This window comes from Lithohypha guttulata (assembly GCF_036872675.1).
Source record: "Lithohypha guttulata strain CCFEE 5908 chromosome Unknown scaffold_3, whole genome shotgun sequence".
NCBI lineage: Eukaryota > Fungi > Ascomycota > Eurotiomycetes > Chaetothyriales > Trichomeriaceae > Lithohypha > Lithohypha guttulata.
The window spans coordinates 2,525,026-2,544,771 of record NW_027042752.1 but is presented as its reverse complement, the minus strand read 5'-3'; the positions used below and the strand labels follow the sequence as shown (position 1 = coordinate 2,544,771).

The following is a 19,746-nucleotide window of genomic DNA, read 5'->3' as shown; positions in this document are numbered from 1 at the left end:
CCACAGCTTTCCATGCAATCGTGCTTCGTAATCCAAAGATTGTAGATCATCCTGCATTCTGAAAGTAACATCCACATAGTAGCCTCGGATACAAGTGGGTTATCTCGAAACCCTGAGGGAACCCGGGAAAAGCTTGGCCGAAACTCGCCGGACATAAATCTATTTAACGCCGAAAGATTTTTGTTGCGACAGACACTGAAACAGCATTTTTGGACGTTTCTCGGCGCTTAAGCAAGACTTCAGGAATTGAGTCACCTTGTGTGCTGTATCATGGCGTCAATCTACAAGCGAGCCTCGAAAGCGCAAGCTGAGCAGGACGACTCCGACCTCTCAATGAGCGACGCAGAGTCCTCGAGCACTCTTCAGGCTGACGGCGACGACGATTCCTCTGATGAAACATCTGCAAGCGACAAAGACGAAACGCAAATCTCAGAGAACAAACTCAAACAAGTCCCAGCGGAACTCCGAAACCGCATTTTAATGCTCACATCTCGAGGCGTTTCGTTCAGGTATATTCAGCCCCCAAAGGTTTCGATCTTCTACAGTTACTAACTATGCGACAGGCATAGACATTTACTCACTGACCTCCACTCCTTATTACCACACACCTACCTCGACACAAAACTTGACACAAAATCCAACAACAACTACAACTCAGCACTGAACTCGCTAGCCGACCTCCACAGCTGCAACTACGTCTTCTTCCTCGAAGCACGAAAACAAGCACAAGATCTCTACCTCTGGCTCGCAAAAGCGCCCAACGGCCCGACATGCAAATTCCACGTCGCGGGCATCCACACCATGGCTGAACTAGGCTTCGGAGGGAACTGCTTAAAAGGTGGACGAGGCGTGGTAGTCTTTGACAAGAGCTTCGATGAAATGGAAACAGGTGGTGGTGGGAAGGAAAACCTCGCGCTGATTCGAGAAATGCTACGAGGGGTCTTTTGTGTTCCCAGCAAGGGCGTACGAGGCATGAAACCATTCATCGACCGTGTGATAGGTATTTACGGACTTGACAATAAGATCTGGGTCCGTATTTACGAGATCAGGGAGGGGAGTAAAGATAATATCTCGACGCCAGAAGAGAAGAAGCTATCTGAGGGTGCAGATGTGGGTAGTGGTGTAAAATTGGTGGAGGTTGGACCAAGGTTCATCCTTACGCCTATTGTGATTCTGGAAGGCAGCTTTGGTGGTCCGGTGATCTTCGAGAATAAGTTGTATGTCAGTCCGAACTTGGTCCGGAGAGAGGTGAGGTTAAAGAAGCAGGCGAAGTATAGCCAGAGAACGTTTGATCGAACGGATCGCACGAGGAAGATCAAGGATTTGGGCTTGAATACTGGAGCGGAGAAGAAGGTTGGTGTTGTGGATGACCGGGTATTGTTTCGATGAGCAAAGAGAGAAAAGGTCGATCACAAAGACCAAGTGACAAAAGCCTGAACAGTCCACACCATACGACTGCTACACAAGCCTGGTAACAAGCACGCTCGTCATCGCAGCTCATGTCGTCTTCGAGTGACCAAGAAAAAGCTCAACATGCCTCCTCAAATATTGAGGTGCCAGGCATATCGCCAGGTTGAGAGCGCTAGACGACTTCGCGTCAATTTTCAAGATTCAAGAAGCTAGAGACGAAGCACAGCCAATATCCACGTGCGCGACTCTGCCCGACCGCATCCATGCGATTCAAGTTGCTTCACGATTAAATCATGCTATTGACGATGGTCGGCAATAGTTGGGGAAAAAAGACGGCAGGTTATGGAAAGTAGTACTCGCGCTGATCGTTGGACCATCGTGGGTGAAAACATGAAGTCGAGATCTGAAGGCACGCGAAGTCTGGACATCAAGTACAGTCTAGAATCAGTAAAGAGCGCTGTGAGAAGAGGGAGGATGAAGTCTTGCTATATCGGGTCGAATAGCATCGCTAGGTATTCAACTCAATCTAGTAAGACAATAAAGCTCACAAGAAGAATAACCTGCATAATTCACTGTGCGTTCGATCGCGGTCGTCCTCATGCAAATAATTCGCACTTTGACTGGGATATTGTAACCTTAGATATGAAACCCATGCGTCCCACAGAATGAAGATCATGGGCGATTAACGACAGGTAGATCCTTCTCGGACCTCGAAAGAATACAGAACAAGTCAAAATGCCCTGTCCTGCAGTCACCACCTCGTTAGCAACGCATTAATGCTACGAATGTGAGCCGCCAAGCTGAAGTCCGGTATGTTAAGAAGAAGGATGAAGTTTGTATCGTCTGAAGGATTGTTGTACGGTACGCGGTCTTGGCAAGGCCTGACGCGCTAGTACTATCTAGCCTTGCGGGAGTAAGGGTGTCTTTACGGCTGCAGAGTCCCAATCTTGTCTACAGACGGATAAAGTGTCTGCATTACTTTTTCGGTGCTTGCAGTATATTGGGGAGTCAAATATGTTATGAACGAGGTCCTGTGAGCAACGCTTCATCGATCTCAAGAAGCTCGAGTAGCACGACCATTTCCACTATGCATTCTTCCCTCAATCGTCTTCAGACGACCTTTGGTTTCTTCAGTACATGCGCGTTCACTCTTGCAGGCATAATCGCTGTCCTTTCCCTCATTCCTATTCCGACACCTACTAGCCAGCCTTCTGCAGTCATCAAGCCTCGAGAGGTACAAGTGGTAAAGGGCCGACCCCATTACTATTCAGCCAAGCGCGAAGAATATGCCCACATACGATTTGACCTCGACGCCGATCTTTCACCCTTGTTCACATGGAACACCAAGCAGCTCTTTGTGTATGTAACGGCCAACTATCCAGCTCAAAAGGGCAATGATCAATCTGAGTCTGTGATTTGGGATTCGATCATACCTGCAACCGCAACACCGTGGTCCTGGCAATCTCTCAAGAGCACATACTTTCCAGACAAGAAGAGCCTCAGAGTTTCGAAGAACAAGAACAAGAGAGGAGTTGAATCGACTACAACAGCATTGAGTAAGCCAGGAAAGATCAATCTGAAGAATCAGAAGCCAAAATACCAGATTACAGATCCATCGGGCATTATGGCTCAGAGGCAGAATGTTACATTACAAGTTAGTTGGAACGTTCAGCCTTGGGTTGGAGCTCTAGTCTGGGACAAGGGCTATTTCGGTGGTAGAGTTGGCTCGTGGAAGAATGGCAGGACAGGAAGAAGTAAGAGCTTTGATCTACCGGCGCTGAAGGGAAGTAAACCTGAAGCTGTCAAGGACCCAGAAGGTCCGAGAACACCAAAGGCTGCGGAAGGGAAGCCTATTACTGATATATGAAGCCTAACGACTGAAGGATACAGATTTATCTGCAGCCCAGATCTGATTCATTTCTTTCCAGTTGTCTACACGTTTCCCACCTGCAACTTATGAATCTACTTGCGCACGACATAACGACAAAGACTTACAGGGATGCAGAAGCAAAGACTTCCGCGTATGACTTATCGACTTACTTTTATGTGGCTTTTGATCTGTGTACACCATGGCTCTTGCAGACACAGTACATTTGTGCCTGACAGGAAGCAAACCACTGACAGGAACGTGCTCGTACAAGTCGTACTAAACCTTCAACCTGCCACGTGCCTGCCAAGCAGGATTCGGTCTGACGTCTCGCTGTCCGAGCTTAATGCCGATGACCCAAATAGTAGCCTTTTGAAACCTTGATGTGAGGCTACGAGACAGCAACATTGTCTCCCGCTTGGCTGCTGGTAGCGAGTGGGAAGTCTGTACTCGTAGAGGCGCAGAACTGCTCCGCTGCTCTACTCTATCTGAACCGCCAGTGCTTGAGGATCTCAACGCGATGTAGATCGATTTCAAAATGTGCTACGTCTCTCGGACTTCAACGGACGGATTTAGCAAAGTCATAAATGCAACAACGTCGTTGTCACGCGAATTGCTTGATAATCAGGCAACCCGCGCTCATGGCTGAAGCGTATTTAGTCAATCTATGTCAAATCGTCGACTCTTAACAGGTCAGCCAGCACTGGAAACGATACATTGACCACAAGTCTTGAGATTCGTCCCTTGACAGACTGCCGTCCTTCAAGATGTCCCTCAAATATACAAGGAAACTCGAAGGCAAGCGAGTACTCGTCCTGGGCGGAACTAGTGGGATTGGGTTCTGTGTTGCGGAGAACGCTTTAGAAAACGGAGCTCGTGTCATTGTTGCCTCTTCCCGTCAATCTTCCATTGATAGTACCTTGTCTCGCCTCCGAAACTCCTACCCTGAACTTTCATCCAATGTTACTGGTCACACAATCGATCTGCGTTCATCAGAAAGCGAGGCTTCAATAATTGAATTGCTGAAGGCTGCTACAAACGATGGCACCGAGCCGTGCGATCACATCGTGCACACAGCAGGGGACAACCTATCCATAGGACCAATTGACCAGTTTGAAGGAGCTGAAGCACTACTCAATGCACAACGCGTGCGGCTTCTGGCACCTATGCTTTTTGCCAAGCACGCGCCTGGCAAGTATATGCGCCGCAGCAACACCTCCAGCATTATCTTCACAGGTGGTGTGAACACTTATCGACCTGGTGCAGGTTGGGCAATTCCTGCACTTGTGGGCGGTGCACAACAAGGACTTATGCGTGCATTGGCAGTCGATCTGAAGCCGATTCGGGTAAATTTAGTCGAGCCGGGTGCTATCGACACTGAGCTCTTTCAGCGCACGTTTACTGGAGAGCAATTGGAGGCTTTTAGGCAGAAGTATAGAGACCAGACGTTGACAGGGGCAATTGGAACACCTGAAAACATGAGCGAGGCTTATTTGTACGTGATGAGAGATGCTTTCGTGACTGGACAAACTGTTCTGAGTGAAGGTGGTTTGTTGCTTGCACCCGGTGCACAAAGATAGGTCTTGGCTAAGAGAACAACTATTAGGGTCCATAAAGCTCACCGTACTGCACATACAACTTCTCACTGATTTTCGGTGCTTTCCACTCAGATTCCTACTATGTCGTGAACTTCCCTGGTCGCTACTATTATGTGAGATTTGAAATCAGATCAAGATAGATCTGGTATCTCTTCAATATGCAACGCGATAGCGTTCTGGTTTTCAACTACGACAATCCACCTCGATGCTTCTCGATCGTCCAATGGAGGTCGCATGGTCAATGCATCTGCATAGTAAGTTCCCGATGGTATGTTGGCAATCATCCATAGTCGCGTTGCCTTGTGAGTTTTACGACATTCCTGATCCGTGCTCGACCGTATAATCACAACACCTCATTACAATCGATCGTGCAAGCTGTACGCTTTACCATGGGGAATCTATCCTCCCTACACAAAACGCATCGTTCGCGCAACAAGGTCAAGTACCATCCCAGCGAAGATGTGGCCGATATGGTTGATTGCAGCGGTGACCGCACCGAGCGCGATAGCTTTGGTCACTACTGGCATACTGGTTTTGTTCTGGGCTGAGAGAAGAAGGCAGCGAAACCTCGAGACACAAAATGGACTAGATCGGAACCTGAGTCAGTACCATCGACCTCATCTTAGCATCAATGATGTGGACTTTGCGAGCCTGCCTCGCCCTGGCAGAAGTTTGCGACAAAGCTGGCATACGTCGCGTCGAGATCCGCGCTTTTACTCAACGATGCCATCGGAGGACGACATCAGAACTTTCCCGGATGGGTCAGCAGAATCCATGGCTGGGATCAACTATTTACATACAGGTGCTGATAGAACACATCAATGGCTCGGTACATCCACGAAGAAGGACAAGCGCAGGAGAAAGTCGATCAAACTCTCAATAAGTGCTCCCATGGCGAAATCGCCCATGTCAGCAATTACCGAGCAGACAGAGTCCGTACTACAAGGCACTCCTGATCCTGTTGAAATGCCTACCCACACCACCCCCAAGGCAACGCCAGAAAAGATTGTGATTCCAGTTGAGCCACTGCCTATACACAGGGGTCATGCACCACAAAGATCAGGTGATAACTTGATGGACATGTACGAACGAAACCACGATCGCACTTCCATAAAGGTTCATAATGCCAACCCGACCATATTGAGATCGTTAAGTATGGGCAGCATCACATCCCCTCCAGATTGTCCTCTTCCTCCTGTACCGGAGGGCAGTGTTCTGCGGCAGGAACAAGGACGAACCATGTCGAGGTCAAAGTCGGATCTAAGCACAGACTTTCGCAAGCTTTCGTTACTCAATTCGCCACTGGATTCGAATCAGCTAAAGGCTCAACGTCCGCGCCTCCCCGCAGCTCTTAGTTCGCATGCACCGAACAGTGGCTTCGCAGGCTTCAATTTCGGACTCAGTGACGAGAATTTACAAGTAGTCAAGGTTGTGGAGGAGCACGACAATTCAACGATAGCACGACAGCTTACTTCACCTACGTTCTGCATTTCGCGCCAAACTTCGCCAACCAGAGCATCAGGCACCAACTTGAGGACTATAGATGCCAGCAGCTGGAATGTTCCTGAAGGCTACAAGCATGTGGCGCCTCCAAGAACTATCTACACCGGTAGTGAGCCGGAACTAGACAGTCGTCCTGTTTCAGCAATATCAGCCAGCTCGTTCATCGCTCGTTTTGATCCACAGAGCGCGCCTAGCAGTTTACATAGCTCGCCATCACGTCCAGTATCGGTATCAAGTGCCGATTTTTTCCGCCTATCTGTCATTGGTCCGCATGCGCCAGATCTGGCACCTGATAGCCCTCGTACCCGCGGACACAAGCGACAGAACTGTGTACGCATCAGCGGCTTGACCCCGATCGACACAACTAAGAAGAGGTTAAGCTCGCAGCTGCATCGATTGGCAGAAGCGGAGGAAGACGATGAGGACAACAGAAGTTTTGGCATCGAAATCCCGACTATCAGCCCAGCTAGGCCAAAGACTCAAGAAAGCCCTGCTCGTGAGGAGAAGACTCACAAAGACATGATCTTAGAGGTGCCAACACTCAGACAACCGCAAGCGCGTTCTTTGAGGATCAAGCGTCCAGGCCTACTGAATCGGGAGGGGACTGCATCACCTTCACCTACGAAAAGATGCGTTACCATGTTCCCCAATCAGATTCAGCCCGAAGAACCATCACAGTCAGTTCAGTCACCTCTCGAGCGTCCCCTAAATCCACTTACACGACCGAAAACTGCGGAGCCTAGATTTGTGTACGCTGGTTCACCGTCTTCCGATCCTACGAGAACCCTTCCATCACCACAAGACTTTTCGCCTGTCTCGCCGCCAGCCGCCCTGAGGATAAAACCAGCTGTATTGCCTGTCGACACGCCCGAGAAAGTGTCCCAACCGGCATCGCAGCCTACTCCAGTAGTGGCTTACTCACCAGCATCTACCTCGATACTATATTCTGCTAATGCTTCGCCAGCACAACAGCAGCATGACGAGGCCCCACCCTTACACGCACAGCCATCAAGCTCGCCTCAAAGACAGAAGACTCACACACTTCATGGACCACGTACAGCTCCGCCAACATCCCTGCGTACTCGGAACACGTCGCGTGCAGCAACACGTCTGCGACAGACCTCTGATCAGCGGTCTACTAGTCTAATAAGGAAAGCTAGTCAATCAAGACCTTCCGTCCCCGCAAGTTCACATCAAGATGATCTGAGACGCAGCATAGCGCTACTGAAAAGTCTTACTTATGCTGCAGAGGCGGGTAAGGGTGGCGGTATTCCTGAAGTCAATGTGGTCAGAAGTCGGCGTAGCCCGAGTCTCGGCAACGATACAAAAGATGTCGCAAGGACGCCGAGCAGCCAATATGCTGACAGTCCATTTCAGGCTGCACTACCAGCTCCCGTTACTCAGTTGAGAGGGACCAGGCAACGCAGTAAGACCGTCGGCAGCAGTGCGCCATCACTACCTCCCCCAAGGCTCAGACCAGAGGCGACATACCCACCTCATGACATGTCCAACGGCAACACAGGTGCGAAATTTCCTCACTCGTCCAGCAATATCAGCATTTGGGAAGATGCAAGTGTCAAGGGTGATAGTGATAGTGAAATTAAGGCATCTAGACACGACGCCAGGAATGGGCCGAGACCGTCTGTCGTCAAACAACACCAGCGTGCTCTAACCTCGCATGCACTTCTATCTGGCAGTGCGGTATCTCGACCTGATCGAAGCACACAAGTTGTCAAAGAGCCACTGTGGAAGCCTCAGCAAAGTGCGGATAGCATGAACGCCCGTGCTCTTGCATTCAACAGCAATACACGAACACCACCTACGGATGGCAGGAAACAGGAGCAGAAGACTAAGCTGGATGGCTTCTGGGGTGACAGAACACAATCTCAAGCTCCACATCACAGCCAGGATACGTCAATCGGTCACACAACAGCTGTAAAGACCAGGGCAGTAAGTGGTGTCATGGGTCCTCGGCCACGTCAGAGGAGTCACACAGTCAGTGCTGCTCCCAGGGCACAACTACGAAACGAGTTTGCAGGAAGAATGGCTGAAGGTGTAGGATTAGGTGTAGATTTCGGAAGAACTGGCCTCGGAGCTGGGATGAACACAGTCAGCGAAAGAAGGAACGTGTTTCTAAATGAAATGGAAAGGGATGGTATTGGACGTCTACGCTAGGATAGGGCTGTTCTGATTTACTTCTCGTATGGATGCTCTTTCTTTGATACCCATTTGATTTTCGGTTCATAGCATCTATTTCAAGACAGGGATATTTAGAAGGCTCAGCTATATGGTATGTTTAGAACCCAATAATACATGTATTGCAGTAATGGCAACAGTTGAGTCCCGCTTGAGCTTACAGGGTTTATCGAAAAGCCCGGAAATGTCCATCGCCTGTACCTGCAGCTTGGCAGGGGATACGAGTCTAATGCTCCTTCCGCTCCGAGTCTTGGGCCCCAGCCGCTAGTCCCGCGGACCCACAAAAATTTGGTCTGGTGGGATTTGCCGAGTGGTACGATTGAATAGAGGCAACGCTTCGAAGACGCGACATGCGATCGAAGAGTGTCTCATTGGGATGGATCTGTCGGTCTGTTAAGTATGAATGGTCACGCCAGCGGCCAACTGAACGGCCATGCACAGTCCAGTGCTGCAAATGAGCAGAAGATGGACTACTCGAAATGGAGGATAAAGGACGAGAATGGTCGTCACACATGGCATTACCTGGATAGCGAGGAGCAGATCAGACAATGGCCTCAAGATGTTTCGACTAAATACTTCTTAGGTCTTCCGACTGAGCAACCAGATCTACGTCCAGCGACCAGACCGTCCGAGTCGATCGACAACTGCCTTACGTTCTACTCGAAATTGCAGATGCCATCGGGCCATTGGGCTTGTGAATATGGTGGTCCACTATTCCTTCTGCCTGGTCTCGTCATAACACGATATGTCTGCGACGTGCCTACGCGACCAGCTGATGCTCAAGCAATCAAGAACTATCTGTTCGCACGACAGAATAAAGATGGAGGTTGGGGCTTGCACGTCGAGGGACGTAGCTCGGTATTTGGAACCGCAATGAACTACACTACAATACGTTTATTGGGTGGGAGTGCGGAAGACCCTAGAATGATAAGAGCAAGAGGAAAGCTACACGAACTCGGAGGAGCTGTCAATGGACCACACTGGGCCAAGTTCTGGCTAAGTCTGCTAGGTGTCATGGATTGGGAGATCGTCAATCCTGTCCCACCTGAGCTATGGCTCCTACCTGATTGGGTTCCAATCGCTCCCTGGAGGTGGTGGATCCACATACGACAGGTCTTCCTGCCTATGTCGTTCATATGGTCGAGGAGATACAGTAAACCATTGACTCCTCTTACCAGAGCCTTGCGAGAAGAGCTTTACACACGTCCGGTAGACGAAATCAATTTTGCTTCACACCGAAACTCTATCTCTCCTGCTGACAACTACCACCCTAAGTCGTGGGTGCTAAATGTGATCAATTTCTTATTAGTGTGGGTTTGGATACCTTTACTTCGAACTGCTTCGATCGTCGAGAAAGCCGAGGCATGGACATGGAAGCTTGTGCAGATGGAAGACGAAAACACAGATTACGCCTGCCTTGCACCCGTCAATGCTCCTATGAACACTGTTGTATGTTATCTCAAGGAGGGTCCTGATTCCTACAGTTTCCGCCGACACGTCGAACGTCTTAATGATTACGTGTGGATGAATCACGAAGGTATGCTTATGAATGGCACAAATGGTGTTCAAGTATGGGACACCTCCTTCACTATTCTGGCCATGGCAGAAGCTGGAGTTGCAGACAATCCAAAGTGGAGACCTATGCTCACTCGTGCTTTGGCCTTTCTTGACGCCCATCAAATTCGTGAAGAAGTCAAAGATCGTGAAAAGTGTTATCGACAACAACGGAAGGGCGCTTGGCCATTCAGTACTGCTACACAAGGCTATACAGTATCAGATTGTACATCAGAAGGTCTGCGAGGAACCTTACTCTGCCAGAAAGTGTACAATTACCCGCAATTGATCTCAGATGAGCGGCTGAAGGATGCTGTTGATGTGCTGCTGACTATGCAAAATGCTCATTCTGGTGGATTCGCCTCATACGAGCCCCAACGTGGTTCTGAATACATGGAATTTCTCAACGCTGCAGAGGTCTTTGGCCGAATCATGGTCGAGTATGATTACCCAGAATGCACAACAGCAGTAGTTACTGTCTTGACCCTCTTCCAAAAGTTCTTTCCTGACTACAGGTCAGATGAGATCAGCCACGCTAAAAAGCGAGCTCTCAAGTATATACACGATGCACAACGAGCCGACGGCTCATGGTACGGCTCATGGGGTATCTGCTTCACCTACGCTGCCATGTTTGCTCTAGAATCACTAGCCTCGCAAGGCATGACATACTCCAACTCAGACGCCTCAAGACGTGGCTGCGAATTCCTCATTTCTCATCTGCATTCCGACGGCAGTGGTGGTTGGGGCGAGTCCTACACATCCTGCGAAGACAAGGTATACAGACACCACGGTGAGAAGTCGCAAGTCGTGCAGACGGCCTGGGCATGCATAGCGCTCCTGGCTGCTGATTATCCTGACAAAGAGCCCGTTAAGAAGGCTTTACAGATGATCATGAGCCGACAGCAGAGCAATGGAGAGTGGCTGCAGGAAGCTATTGAGGGTGTCTTCAATTGCAGTTGCATGATCACTTATCCTAATTACAAGTTCTACTTCCCAGTGAGAGCAATGGGCATGTATGTGAAGAAATGGGGTGATGAGGAATTGCTCAAGCGGTAGATATGTATACCTTGCGATTCAAATTCAACACCACACAACGTGAAACCTTCCGAAATTTTTTCAGCTTTTTGAGTGTCGTTTTGCATTTAACATGACCGCCAAGCATCTATAGTTTCGTATTCTTGCCTGTTTTTCTGAGTACCAAGTATGTCCTTGAACTCATATTCTCGAATTCATAGATGGGCGTATTATTGTGTATTCTGGGACGTTTAGAGGATTACTATCAAATGGTGAAGAGCTAATAGCTAGCCTAAAGTGGTTAGAAAATAGCACCTATAAGGTTCGTCCTGGCGTATTCTTTGGCGTATCCATGAATATATTGAGTACATGAATACAGTAGTCGTCTCCAAGAATTGGACTCGTATTCAAGAATACAAAACATTGTAAATATCTGCATCGCAAGTAATTAACAGAACGTATAAAGCTACCATTGTTCCGCATCCTCTCCTCTAAATTCCCGGGGTTTACAACGAACATGTAACGCCATGCCTTCATCCTACAACCATAGTAACCTTTCCACTACAAAATTGCAAGCATACCAAAATATCACTATATCGTCTACTACCCACCATCCCCTTGAAATTCGGAGTCCGGTGGATAGTGTAGGCCCTGTAAATCGATGGAATCCCATCCTGATATGCTTTCGGTGAGCCAGTCATCGGTGATGCTCTGATGTTGCTCAGGCAGATCGTTAAATTCGAAGAGAGTCGAGCCCGATAGTGCTATTGGTGCGTTCGTGTCTTGACCATTCACATTTATAGATTGATCTTCGTGGACTTCGTGGCCTACCTCGAGAGCTTGCTCGATGATTATTCGTGTGGCTTGCGGAAGAGCCATATTTGTGTCGACGTGGGCAGTAAGCTTCTCTTGGATCAAACGACGTGCCTCGGGATACACTGCGAATGTGTTGGCGAAGTGCTCCACCGCTGCCGGTTCCGCAATATCGTCGACGTAAGGTGATTTAGGCAACCGGGCATTGGGGCCAAACTGTGCACGGTACAGTTTCATCCATACCGCTTCAGACCTTTGGCGCACTTCTTCGTCTTCTTCTGATTGTCCGCTTCGTTTTACGTGGTCTCGCTTCTTCCTCAGTATCATTGCCTCGTCATTCAACGTGCCACTGAGCATCGGCTTTTTCGTAGGAGAACGAGTCTCTTCACAGGTATGCTCATTCTTCTTGTCAGCAGATCGAAACTTGGAACGACAACGAAGACATTGATCAACGGGTCTGAGATGTTGCCTCTTCAGATGCTCTTTGAGAAGGGAGATCTTCCGCCAGCCTCGCCCAGCACAAGATCGATTTTGTCGCGGATCATTGATGTAGAACATGCAGGCAAAAGTCTTCTTTGGAATTTCAACCCCAACATATTCGCTTGTCTTATAAGGCATTGATGTTGCGGCCATTGTTCCATTGGACGATCGAGCCGGTGTGTCAGCCATCGGCGTGATCGGCGTATTGGAAACTAGTGGCACTAGCTGACGAAATGGTCCTGGTTCACCAGCGTGCACATTCTCTGTTAAACCTAGGCCACTGAAGGTCTCGGAAAGACTAACAGCGCAAGTGTTCCAATACTCTTCAGATCGGGCTCGAGAAGGCGTGATGATAGGTACGATCTCAACGTTAGCCTGTCTGACTCCAGGCACGCCGGCTAGGTCTTTTGTTGAATCTCTTACCACGTCAACTAAACTTCGTTGCAGTTCAGCATGCTGAGTCGCATCATCACGCCTGACACGAGTCCTGAGCAGGACGGCTCGCTGAGAAGTAATCACGGGTTTTGTCTCCGCCATTCCCATTTGACGCGAAACGCGGTAGGCTTTTGCCGGTTCTTCATGTTGTCGCATTGAGCAGACGTGTCTTTGCCTGAACATGTCCAGTTCGTGAGATGTTTTCGGGAGGTTGTCAATCTCTCCAGGGAGGAACCCTACAGACAGGTCCTCCGGACGTTTCAGAGAAGCTCGAGTTGCATCAAACTGCTCACCTGCCCCAACCCAAGCGTCAAGGAAGCGTTTTTGAAAGTGGTGAAGTTGCATTTCTGCCTCTTTCGGACTCCATGCTAAATCTCCTGTAACAGTAAAAGGTGCAAATCCTGGTGATGCTGGAGAATAGTGCTCATGGTTCCTTATAGATTGGTCCTTCCTCGTTTGCACGCCAGAGTCGTATCGATCATCTCCCCCAAGCTCGTGGACGCCATTAGTGACACCTGGTGCCGCAGAGGCATGTCTGATGTGCGCTTCGTAATGCACATTGACATGTTGAGAGCCGTCCGAACTGCCAGATCGTGACATTGCATCAGCAACATATTGAGCGCGAGGCGGACAGTCGTCGACAAATGTACCAATCATGTTGTGAGAATGTGTCTGTTAGTAGGTTTTTCGTTAGCCCAGGTCCCTTGTCCCAATCCTTTTCCACTCTGAGCAGGATGAGGCGTCACTGAAGAAGTAATAGTCAACCAGACCTGTGTCAATAGTGAATATGTCTGACTACTTTCCAGATAAGAAAACAATGCACAGTCGCGGAAGAGCGTACTGTTCCGTCGTTGGTTTGAGGAACAACGCAATACAACTTCCACCAAGAGCCGTATTCTGTACCCCAACTCGCACTTTGTAAGATACATCGCGAAAGGAGGAGGTACAGGTGAGGTTTTGGAAGTTGGAGGTGTCGAGCATGGCAATCAACGACTGCTTTTTGTAAATGCAACACTATTGGTTAACAATATGCTGAAAGCTAATCCCAAAAGGAAGACGCTCGAGTAGCCACTCACGAGGAACTTGAAAAGCATGCCGCGATACGATTCGTGCTCCCATCTTGAAGTCCAGGAACATGGTCCTGATACTGAATGTCTGCTGTATCAAACAAAGTTCCTTCTGAATGCTAGAAACAAACTTCTGTTTCTTGGCGGAAGGAGCGAGGGCTGGAAATTCGAAACGCGCAAATGACACACTAACTCCATTCGATATAGTGGTTCTCATTTCGTGAGCTCGGTGTCGTCAGGATGTCTGAGCATCACAGAACCACCATACTCCAGCCTGGATTTGGCAATGGAGCAAAGATGAGTGTCGCGACAGGTGGATGACTGTGCCAATTTATGAAGCTGGACGTTGCAATGAAGTAGCTCAAATATTGAGCGTAACAGCCTAGACATTCAATGCCCATCCGCATGTCTCGTCTCCCAACCCACGCAGAAATCACAAATTTCCTCGAAACATTCCTCCCACCACAAGTTAATGCCAACGACGTAGCCTTCCTCTACCACACACCGCGCCATCCGGCATATAGTCCGACTGAAGTGAAGACTGCCCGGGTAATTTTCAGCATCACTCCCACGCCAGGATTTTACACATCTTTGAACGAACAAGGAGTTCGATTTCCACCAGTATGTTTCCTACATCGGCCATGGACGCTCGATCGTCGACAGGTCAGAAGCCGCAGTTTGGTACTAGCATGTCATCAGTCATTTGATGCGCATCTGACTGTGGGATGGAATGTTGCGCTCGCGAAGCGTCTTGGCGTTCAAGTAGAGGATGCGGTTTGTATTCAAGGCTACAAGGAAGATCCCGAGAGGAAAATTGGACTGGTCGCAAAATTTGAACAGGCGGTCTCTTTGGACTCGATTGTGCAGATGATTCAGCGGGAATTTGCTGGTGTTGGAGAGGTCTTTCGAAACGATGCCAGTAACGACAAGGAGGATGATAACGCCGTCCGCGATGATGTCAGCCATGAACATCCTATAAAGGTTCTTGCCGTCATGAACGCTTTCCACGCCGAAGAGGTCGATCGTGTTCTTGAGGCTACTCGTGCCGCTAACTGGACCCACGGAGAAGTCACTGGAAAACAAATCTTATACCTGACCGGCGCTGCACGGGAACATGGTCTTGAAGCCACCAAGCAGGCGAACATGCCTGTCGTTTGTGTAGGTCATCGAGCGTGCGAAGAATGGGGGATCAGGTATTTGGCAGAGGAGACACGCAAGAGGTGGCCGGATATCGAGGTGATAGAGGTGCTTGAGGAGGAAGAACCACGGCCGAAGAGGGTCAAGTTGCAGAGTGGGGAGGTAGCGGGAAGTCAGCCTGCTAAGTCTGGTAATGAAGTTCATGGATGACACAGGCAGCGAAGGCGTTCTACGTCTTCACTGGCTTCTCATGACTTTGATAAGATCTGGCCCTCATTACGCTCCACGATCTGAGAATCACACGCTACACATGTATCCACACCATTTTAGCACTGGAGATCTCGCCAACGGGCTGATCCGTCAAAAAGAAAGCGAGGCATCGCATCATAGGAGCTAAAATGAGATCATGGTCAACTATCGTGGCTGCACTGTACGACTCGACCACAAGGTCGGACGGCTGCCAACAGGATTATAGCCTCTCTTGAAGCAGTCGTGCTCGCAAGCGGAACCCTGTAAGAGCAAAGGCATGTCCCAGACTCAGTCATTTCAGTCCTCCGCTTAGCAGCCCTGTTCCAAGGGAGCAAGAAAGTGGCATATACCAATAAGCGCTTGAGTTCCAGCTCATATCGTCCGGACAGCAGATGCAGCTCTACCTTACAAGCCCCTCCGTGACAACCACACAGTCTGTGTGCGAGAAAGCAAGACAAGCACAAGAACTGGACGTACCTTTGGACATGTTCAGAGTACGATCTCCGCCTATACACAGGTCGGATCTCGCTGAATTTTAGCGTGACACGACGATGGACAGTGGTTGGTGATCCAGGGAGGAAGCGGTGTTGAGCCGCTGAATCAAGCATGTGAACAGGATCGTTAGTGGCAAGGACTCGGGAAAAAAGAGGATATGAAAAACTCTCAGAGTATTGTGCTGCAAGAGCTAGTCAATTCTGGTCAGAATCGTAAATATAAACTGAAGCAGTAGAGCACCTGGAAATGGTTATGTGTGGCCATGGAATACCTGAGTAACACGGCATATGTATAGAGAAGCGCAAGGTTGATGTGTGTCATGCACTCGAATCGCTTGTTTCGACAAGCTTCTTGGCACAATCAGCTGTTGCTTGAACCTCTATCGCTCTCTTTTTCTCTCTCTTTCTTCTTTACCGAAGATCTTGTGACTTCCAGCTCATATCTCCTCAGCAAACAAATTGGCCCACTACGATACGGCCTTACAACAACTGATCTTCTAGTTCATTCAATTGCTTCTCAACGTGAACTGCACGAGTGGTGAAGTCCTCTAAGAGCTCCTTGGCCTCCGGAATCCACTCGCGTCGTCTCTGGATTTCTTGTTTGGTGAGAGATTCACTGTAGAAACTTCGTCGAAGAGGTTGGGATAGCAAATGCTGAGGCTTAGATGGTTGACTCTCGTCAGGAGCTGTCTCGTACCTGCTCTGGTCTGTTATCCATACTGAACGTTCATCAAGATCAGTGTCGGCTTTCGTGATATGTTCTCTTAGTGCTGTAAGGACCTGAAGACCACCCTTGCACACTTCGTCAAGATACCAGAAGGCTAGGGAAAAATGAACGTCAACCATGAATTCTTTTCTCGACGGCAGATTATCCATCTCAATGAGACTAAATTCGGGCCAGATATTGTACTGTGCGATAGATCGATTCTCGCATGCTAAAGGACCGTTCGATGCGTATATAACATCGTCGAAGAGATTAGAGAGCTTCTTGTGAACACTGTACGGATGCAAGACACGCGTCTTGCTGACAACGATCTCGGCTATCTCTAGGCCAAGAGCGGCACGATCATACTCCAGTAGGACATCACATGTCTTCGCGCGTAGGAGCCGGTAGGCGCTACATGCAACTCTGTTGCATACGTCGATCTCGTGCAACGAGCATGGATCCTCCTCGAGAAAACGCGATTGAACGTGCAGGTGATCTAGACATCCAAGGCGTGACAAGTCCAGCACAGCCTCATCTAGACGGTTGATCCAGCTTTCCATCCAGCCATCAAATATCCATTCGTAACTAGCACCGAAGTCGAGCAACGTATTGGTATCAAAGTAGACATCGATGAACCAACGTGCCGGCATCATAGTCATCGGGATGCGGTCCATGGCAGCTCTGATAGACTCGTGGCCCATGACATACATGCAAGACTTCGCTTGAGGTGCCATATACCACGTTACTCGTACAGTTTTCTCCCAGTATAAAATCCACTGACCCTCTTGGCGAAGTTGACGACAGGTCGCCAAGATTTGAGGATGGAGTCCGTGCTTTCGAATTGGTGATAGGAACGATGGACACAAAGCGTGTCTCCGAAAGGGTGGTAGTGGTTCGGCACGCGGGTGCTGCTTGTGCTCATTGTGGTAGGTCCGATGACCAGCCACTAGCCAGGTATCTAAGTTTTGTTGTCCAGGCTCTAGTTCAGTGGGAATAGGAATGTCTTCATGCTCGGGGGTCTCAGAGGTCTCGCTAGTGTCATCGTCGTAGTCAGAATAATCAGATAGTATGTCTTCTTCTATCTCTTTCAACCTTGTCCTCAAGTTGGAAGGTACGCACTTGAGCTCATCCTCACCGTGAAGCAGATACATCAGGATCATGGTTCGAATCTCAGAAGGCAGTCCCATAAAACAAGGAGTGACTGGAGGTGGCTCTGCACTGAAGTGCTGTTTGGTAGATACTGCGACGCCTGTATTTTGGAGCGACTTCATCTCAGCATCAGCCATTGCGTTGCTGCGTTAGATGTGCAGATAGCTAGATATCGTTGACTGATCATGGAGCAAAGCTGAAGAGTCCAGTTTGTTAAGGTCGTATCTCTGGTGTACAGAAAGGATTCAGGTCGAACTTAGCCTCGTAAGCTACCGCACAGGAAATTTTTTCCCTAAATCTTTGTGACGCGGAAGGTGCATTGCAGAGACGCGTCACGTCTTCACCGCACGCCTTCCCTGTGCAAATTTATCTCTTCATAGTACCTACTTGCTTTCCCTGATACAATTTCGCACAATTCGATGCGCACCTGCTTCTGAATTAAGTTCCTTTGACAAAGCAAGAAAAACGTGGACGACAAGTCAAGCAGTAATGGAACTCATCTGTCATGCGGAAATGATGTATTGATTGAAGTCTGCTCAATTCGAGTTCGGCATCACTCTTGACTCATCCAGGTAGATCAAAGTGAAACCCTACTCCTTAGACCCTGCTATGTTTCCATATAGCTATCAGTCATCCGTGCTGTGATAGACCACGGTTGTATCGACGAAACTCCTGCATCCGGTTTCGATGCATCTTCCAATTAAACATTGTCTTAACTCCAGGCCCTTGTGCCCTGTTCGAATAATGCTTCTATTCACCTCGTGAGGCTTGTTCTTCGCTATTTTCAACGCCGTCGATCCTAATATGTCCATCTCATTCATCGAGAGGAAAACCGAAGTAATATTAATACCAGTCTGATTTGTAGCTGTGGAATTCGTGATCGAAGGCTTATAGCTTCTGAGCAGCAGCGTCAAGTGCGGCCAGCGCAGGTCGTGGAAAGCTCAGCAAGGGAGATTGAGCATCCTTAGGTGTGTAGTACATGACTTGTGGCTGCTTGGGCCACAGGTATACGGCTGTGAAAGGTGTGATGGCAATGAGTGTGGCCTTGCTGACGTTGGCGATGGCAGACATCTTTATTAGATATGCGCGTAGTGTATTGGTTGTGCTAAAAGTGGCGGTGTTCTTGCGGCGAAAGACTGTGCTTGCTTGTCTGTGTGAATGAGTGGACTGAATTCATATTCAACGCAAAGGAAGGGTCTATATACCAAAGTACAAGGACGAACGGCACCGGGAGCGGTGAGGATAGCCACATCTCAACAAAGGAGGCGCGACTTCCAATTTCCACAACTTTCTCAGAAAACTTTGCAAAAGATCTGTCTCGACTTGGAGCAAATCTGAGTTGTCCAGATGACCTAGCTGACTGTTGTTCATGTTTCAAGGAGCAGGCCACTTGTCCCGATAGATAGGCCGAGCGGAAGGCGCGATCAAGCTTTTCTAGAATGATCGACACGATAGCGCTTGACCATTCAAGGTCTAGTCGCATAGATCATACTCCCAAAATAGACTCTTGTTGCTTTCCTCCGAAGGTTTTGCTTGTCAACAACAGAGTGGCTCGAGCTGACACTGTATCGCAATAGAGTCGCAATTCGCGCATGCACAGAAAGGCTCTATATTTTTTTTTAGGAGTGTTGTGGTATTAGGAAGGAGACATAATCCGATTTGGGTAGTGCTTCCGCCATATTGATCACCATTTTATTGCTCTGCTTAATGACCTTGGCCAGCTCGATGCAACGTGCTCGAAAGACCCTGAGGAATTGTTGACTGCAACTTCCCCAAAAAGATTTAGAAATCAGCACGTCTTATGTCTATCTGAGACAGCATTGTAATGCCATAGTGCATGTCACGGGCATGCAGAAAAGAAGGTCGGTCGGATCGCCACTCGACCTACATTTTTATTGTGATGTGTGCAAACGTGCTTCGACTTCCCAATTTGAAGCCGATGAATGCTGAACTAGGTAATTACGTACTACTTGCTGCATGAAGTGCGAGGTGCTCCGTCTTTCAGTAAAGGTCAAGCATGCTGTCTCGTGGTACCAGCAATCATTGACGGAGTAAGTACTAAATACTGAGCTGG

At 48.8% G+C, this 19,746-nt stretch overlaps 8 protein-coding genes across 8 annotated transcripts; 6 read left to right on the top strand and 2 right to left on the bottom strand.

The window, feature by feature from the left end:
- Positions 1–270: 270 nt before the first annotated feature.
- Positions 271–1,389, top strand: BRX1 (Ribosome biogenesis protein brx1; the record flags this gene model as incomplete). The annotated part of the gene is made up of 2 exons (XM_064899059.1): positions 271–509; positions 564–1,389. 2 exons carry the CDS (start codon positions 271–273, stop codon positions 1,387–1,389), a joined length of 1,065 nt encoding a protein of 354 aa, XP_064755016.1.
- A 1,108-nt stretch (positions 1,390–2,497) lies between these two features.
- LTR64_004713 (uncharacterized protein) lies at positions 2,498–3,277 on the top strand (the record flags this gene model as incomplete). The annotated part of the gene is made up of 1 exon (XM_064899058.1): positions 2,498–3,277. One exon carries the CDS (start codon positions 2,498–2,500, stop codon positions 3,275–3,277), a length of 780 nt encoding a protein of 259 aa, XP_064755015.1.
- Positions 3,278–4,044: 767 nt separating this feature from the next.
- Positions 4,045–4,857, top strand: LTR64_004712 (uncharacterized protein; the record flags this gene model as incomplete). The annotated part of the gene is made up of 1 exon (XM_064899057.1): positions 4,045–4,857. The coding sequence occupies one exon, from the start codon at positions 4,045–4,047 to the stop codon at positions 4,855–4,857; it is 813 nt and encodes a 270-aa protein (XP_064755014.1).
- Positions 4,858–5,598: 741 nt separating this feature from the next.
- Positions 5,599–8,553, top strand: LTR64_004711 (uncharacterized protein; the record flags this gene model as incomplete). The annotated part of the gene is made up of 1 exon (XM_064899056.1): positions 5,599–8,553. The coding sequence occupies one exon, from the start codon at positions 5,599–5,601 to the stop codon at positions 8,551–8,553; it is 2,955 nt and encodes a 984-aa protein (XP_064755013.1).
- Positions 8,554–8,973: 420 nt separating this feature from the next.
- On the top strand, positions 8,974–11,184 carry ERG7A (Lanosterol synthase erg7A; the record flags this gene model as incomplete). The annotated part of the gene is made up of 1 exon (XM_064899055.1): positions 8,974–11,184. The coding sequence occupies one exon, from the start codon at positions 8,974–8,976 to the stop codon at positions 11,182–11,184; it is 2,211 nt and encodes a 736-aa protein (XP_064755012.1).
- A 561-nt stretch (positions 11,185–11,745) lies between these two features.
- On the bottom strand, positions 11,746–13,527 carry LTR64_004709 (uncharacterized protein; the record flags this gene model as incomplete). Its single annotated transcript, XM_064899054.1, has 1 exon — positions 11,746–13,527. The coding sequence occupies one exon, from the start codon at positions 13,525–13,527 to the stop codon at positions 11,746–11,748; it is 1,782 nt and encodes a 593-aa protein (XP_064755011.1).
- An 803-nt stretch (positions 13,528–14,330) lies between these two features.
- Positions 14,331–15,284, top strand: LTR64_004708 (uncharacterized protein; the record flags this gene model as incomplete). Its single annotated transcript, XM_064899053.1, has 2 exons — positions 14,331–14,558; positions 14,637–15,284. 2 exons carry the CDS (start codon positions 14,331–14,333, stop codon positions 15,282–15,284), a joined length of 876 nt encoding a protein of 291 aa, XP_064755010.1.
- A 1,013-nt stretch (positions 15,285–16,297) lies between these two features.
- Positions 16,298–17,809, bottom strand: LTR64_004707 (uncharacterized protein; the record flags this gene model as incomplete). The annotated part of the gene is made up of 1 exon (XM_064899052.1): positions 16,298–17,809. One exon carries the CDS (start codon positions 17,807–17,809, stop codon positions 16,298–16,300), a length of 1,512 nt encoding a protein of 503 aa, XP_064755009.1.
- Positions 17,810–19,746: the final 1,937 nt, after the last annotated feature.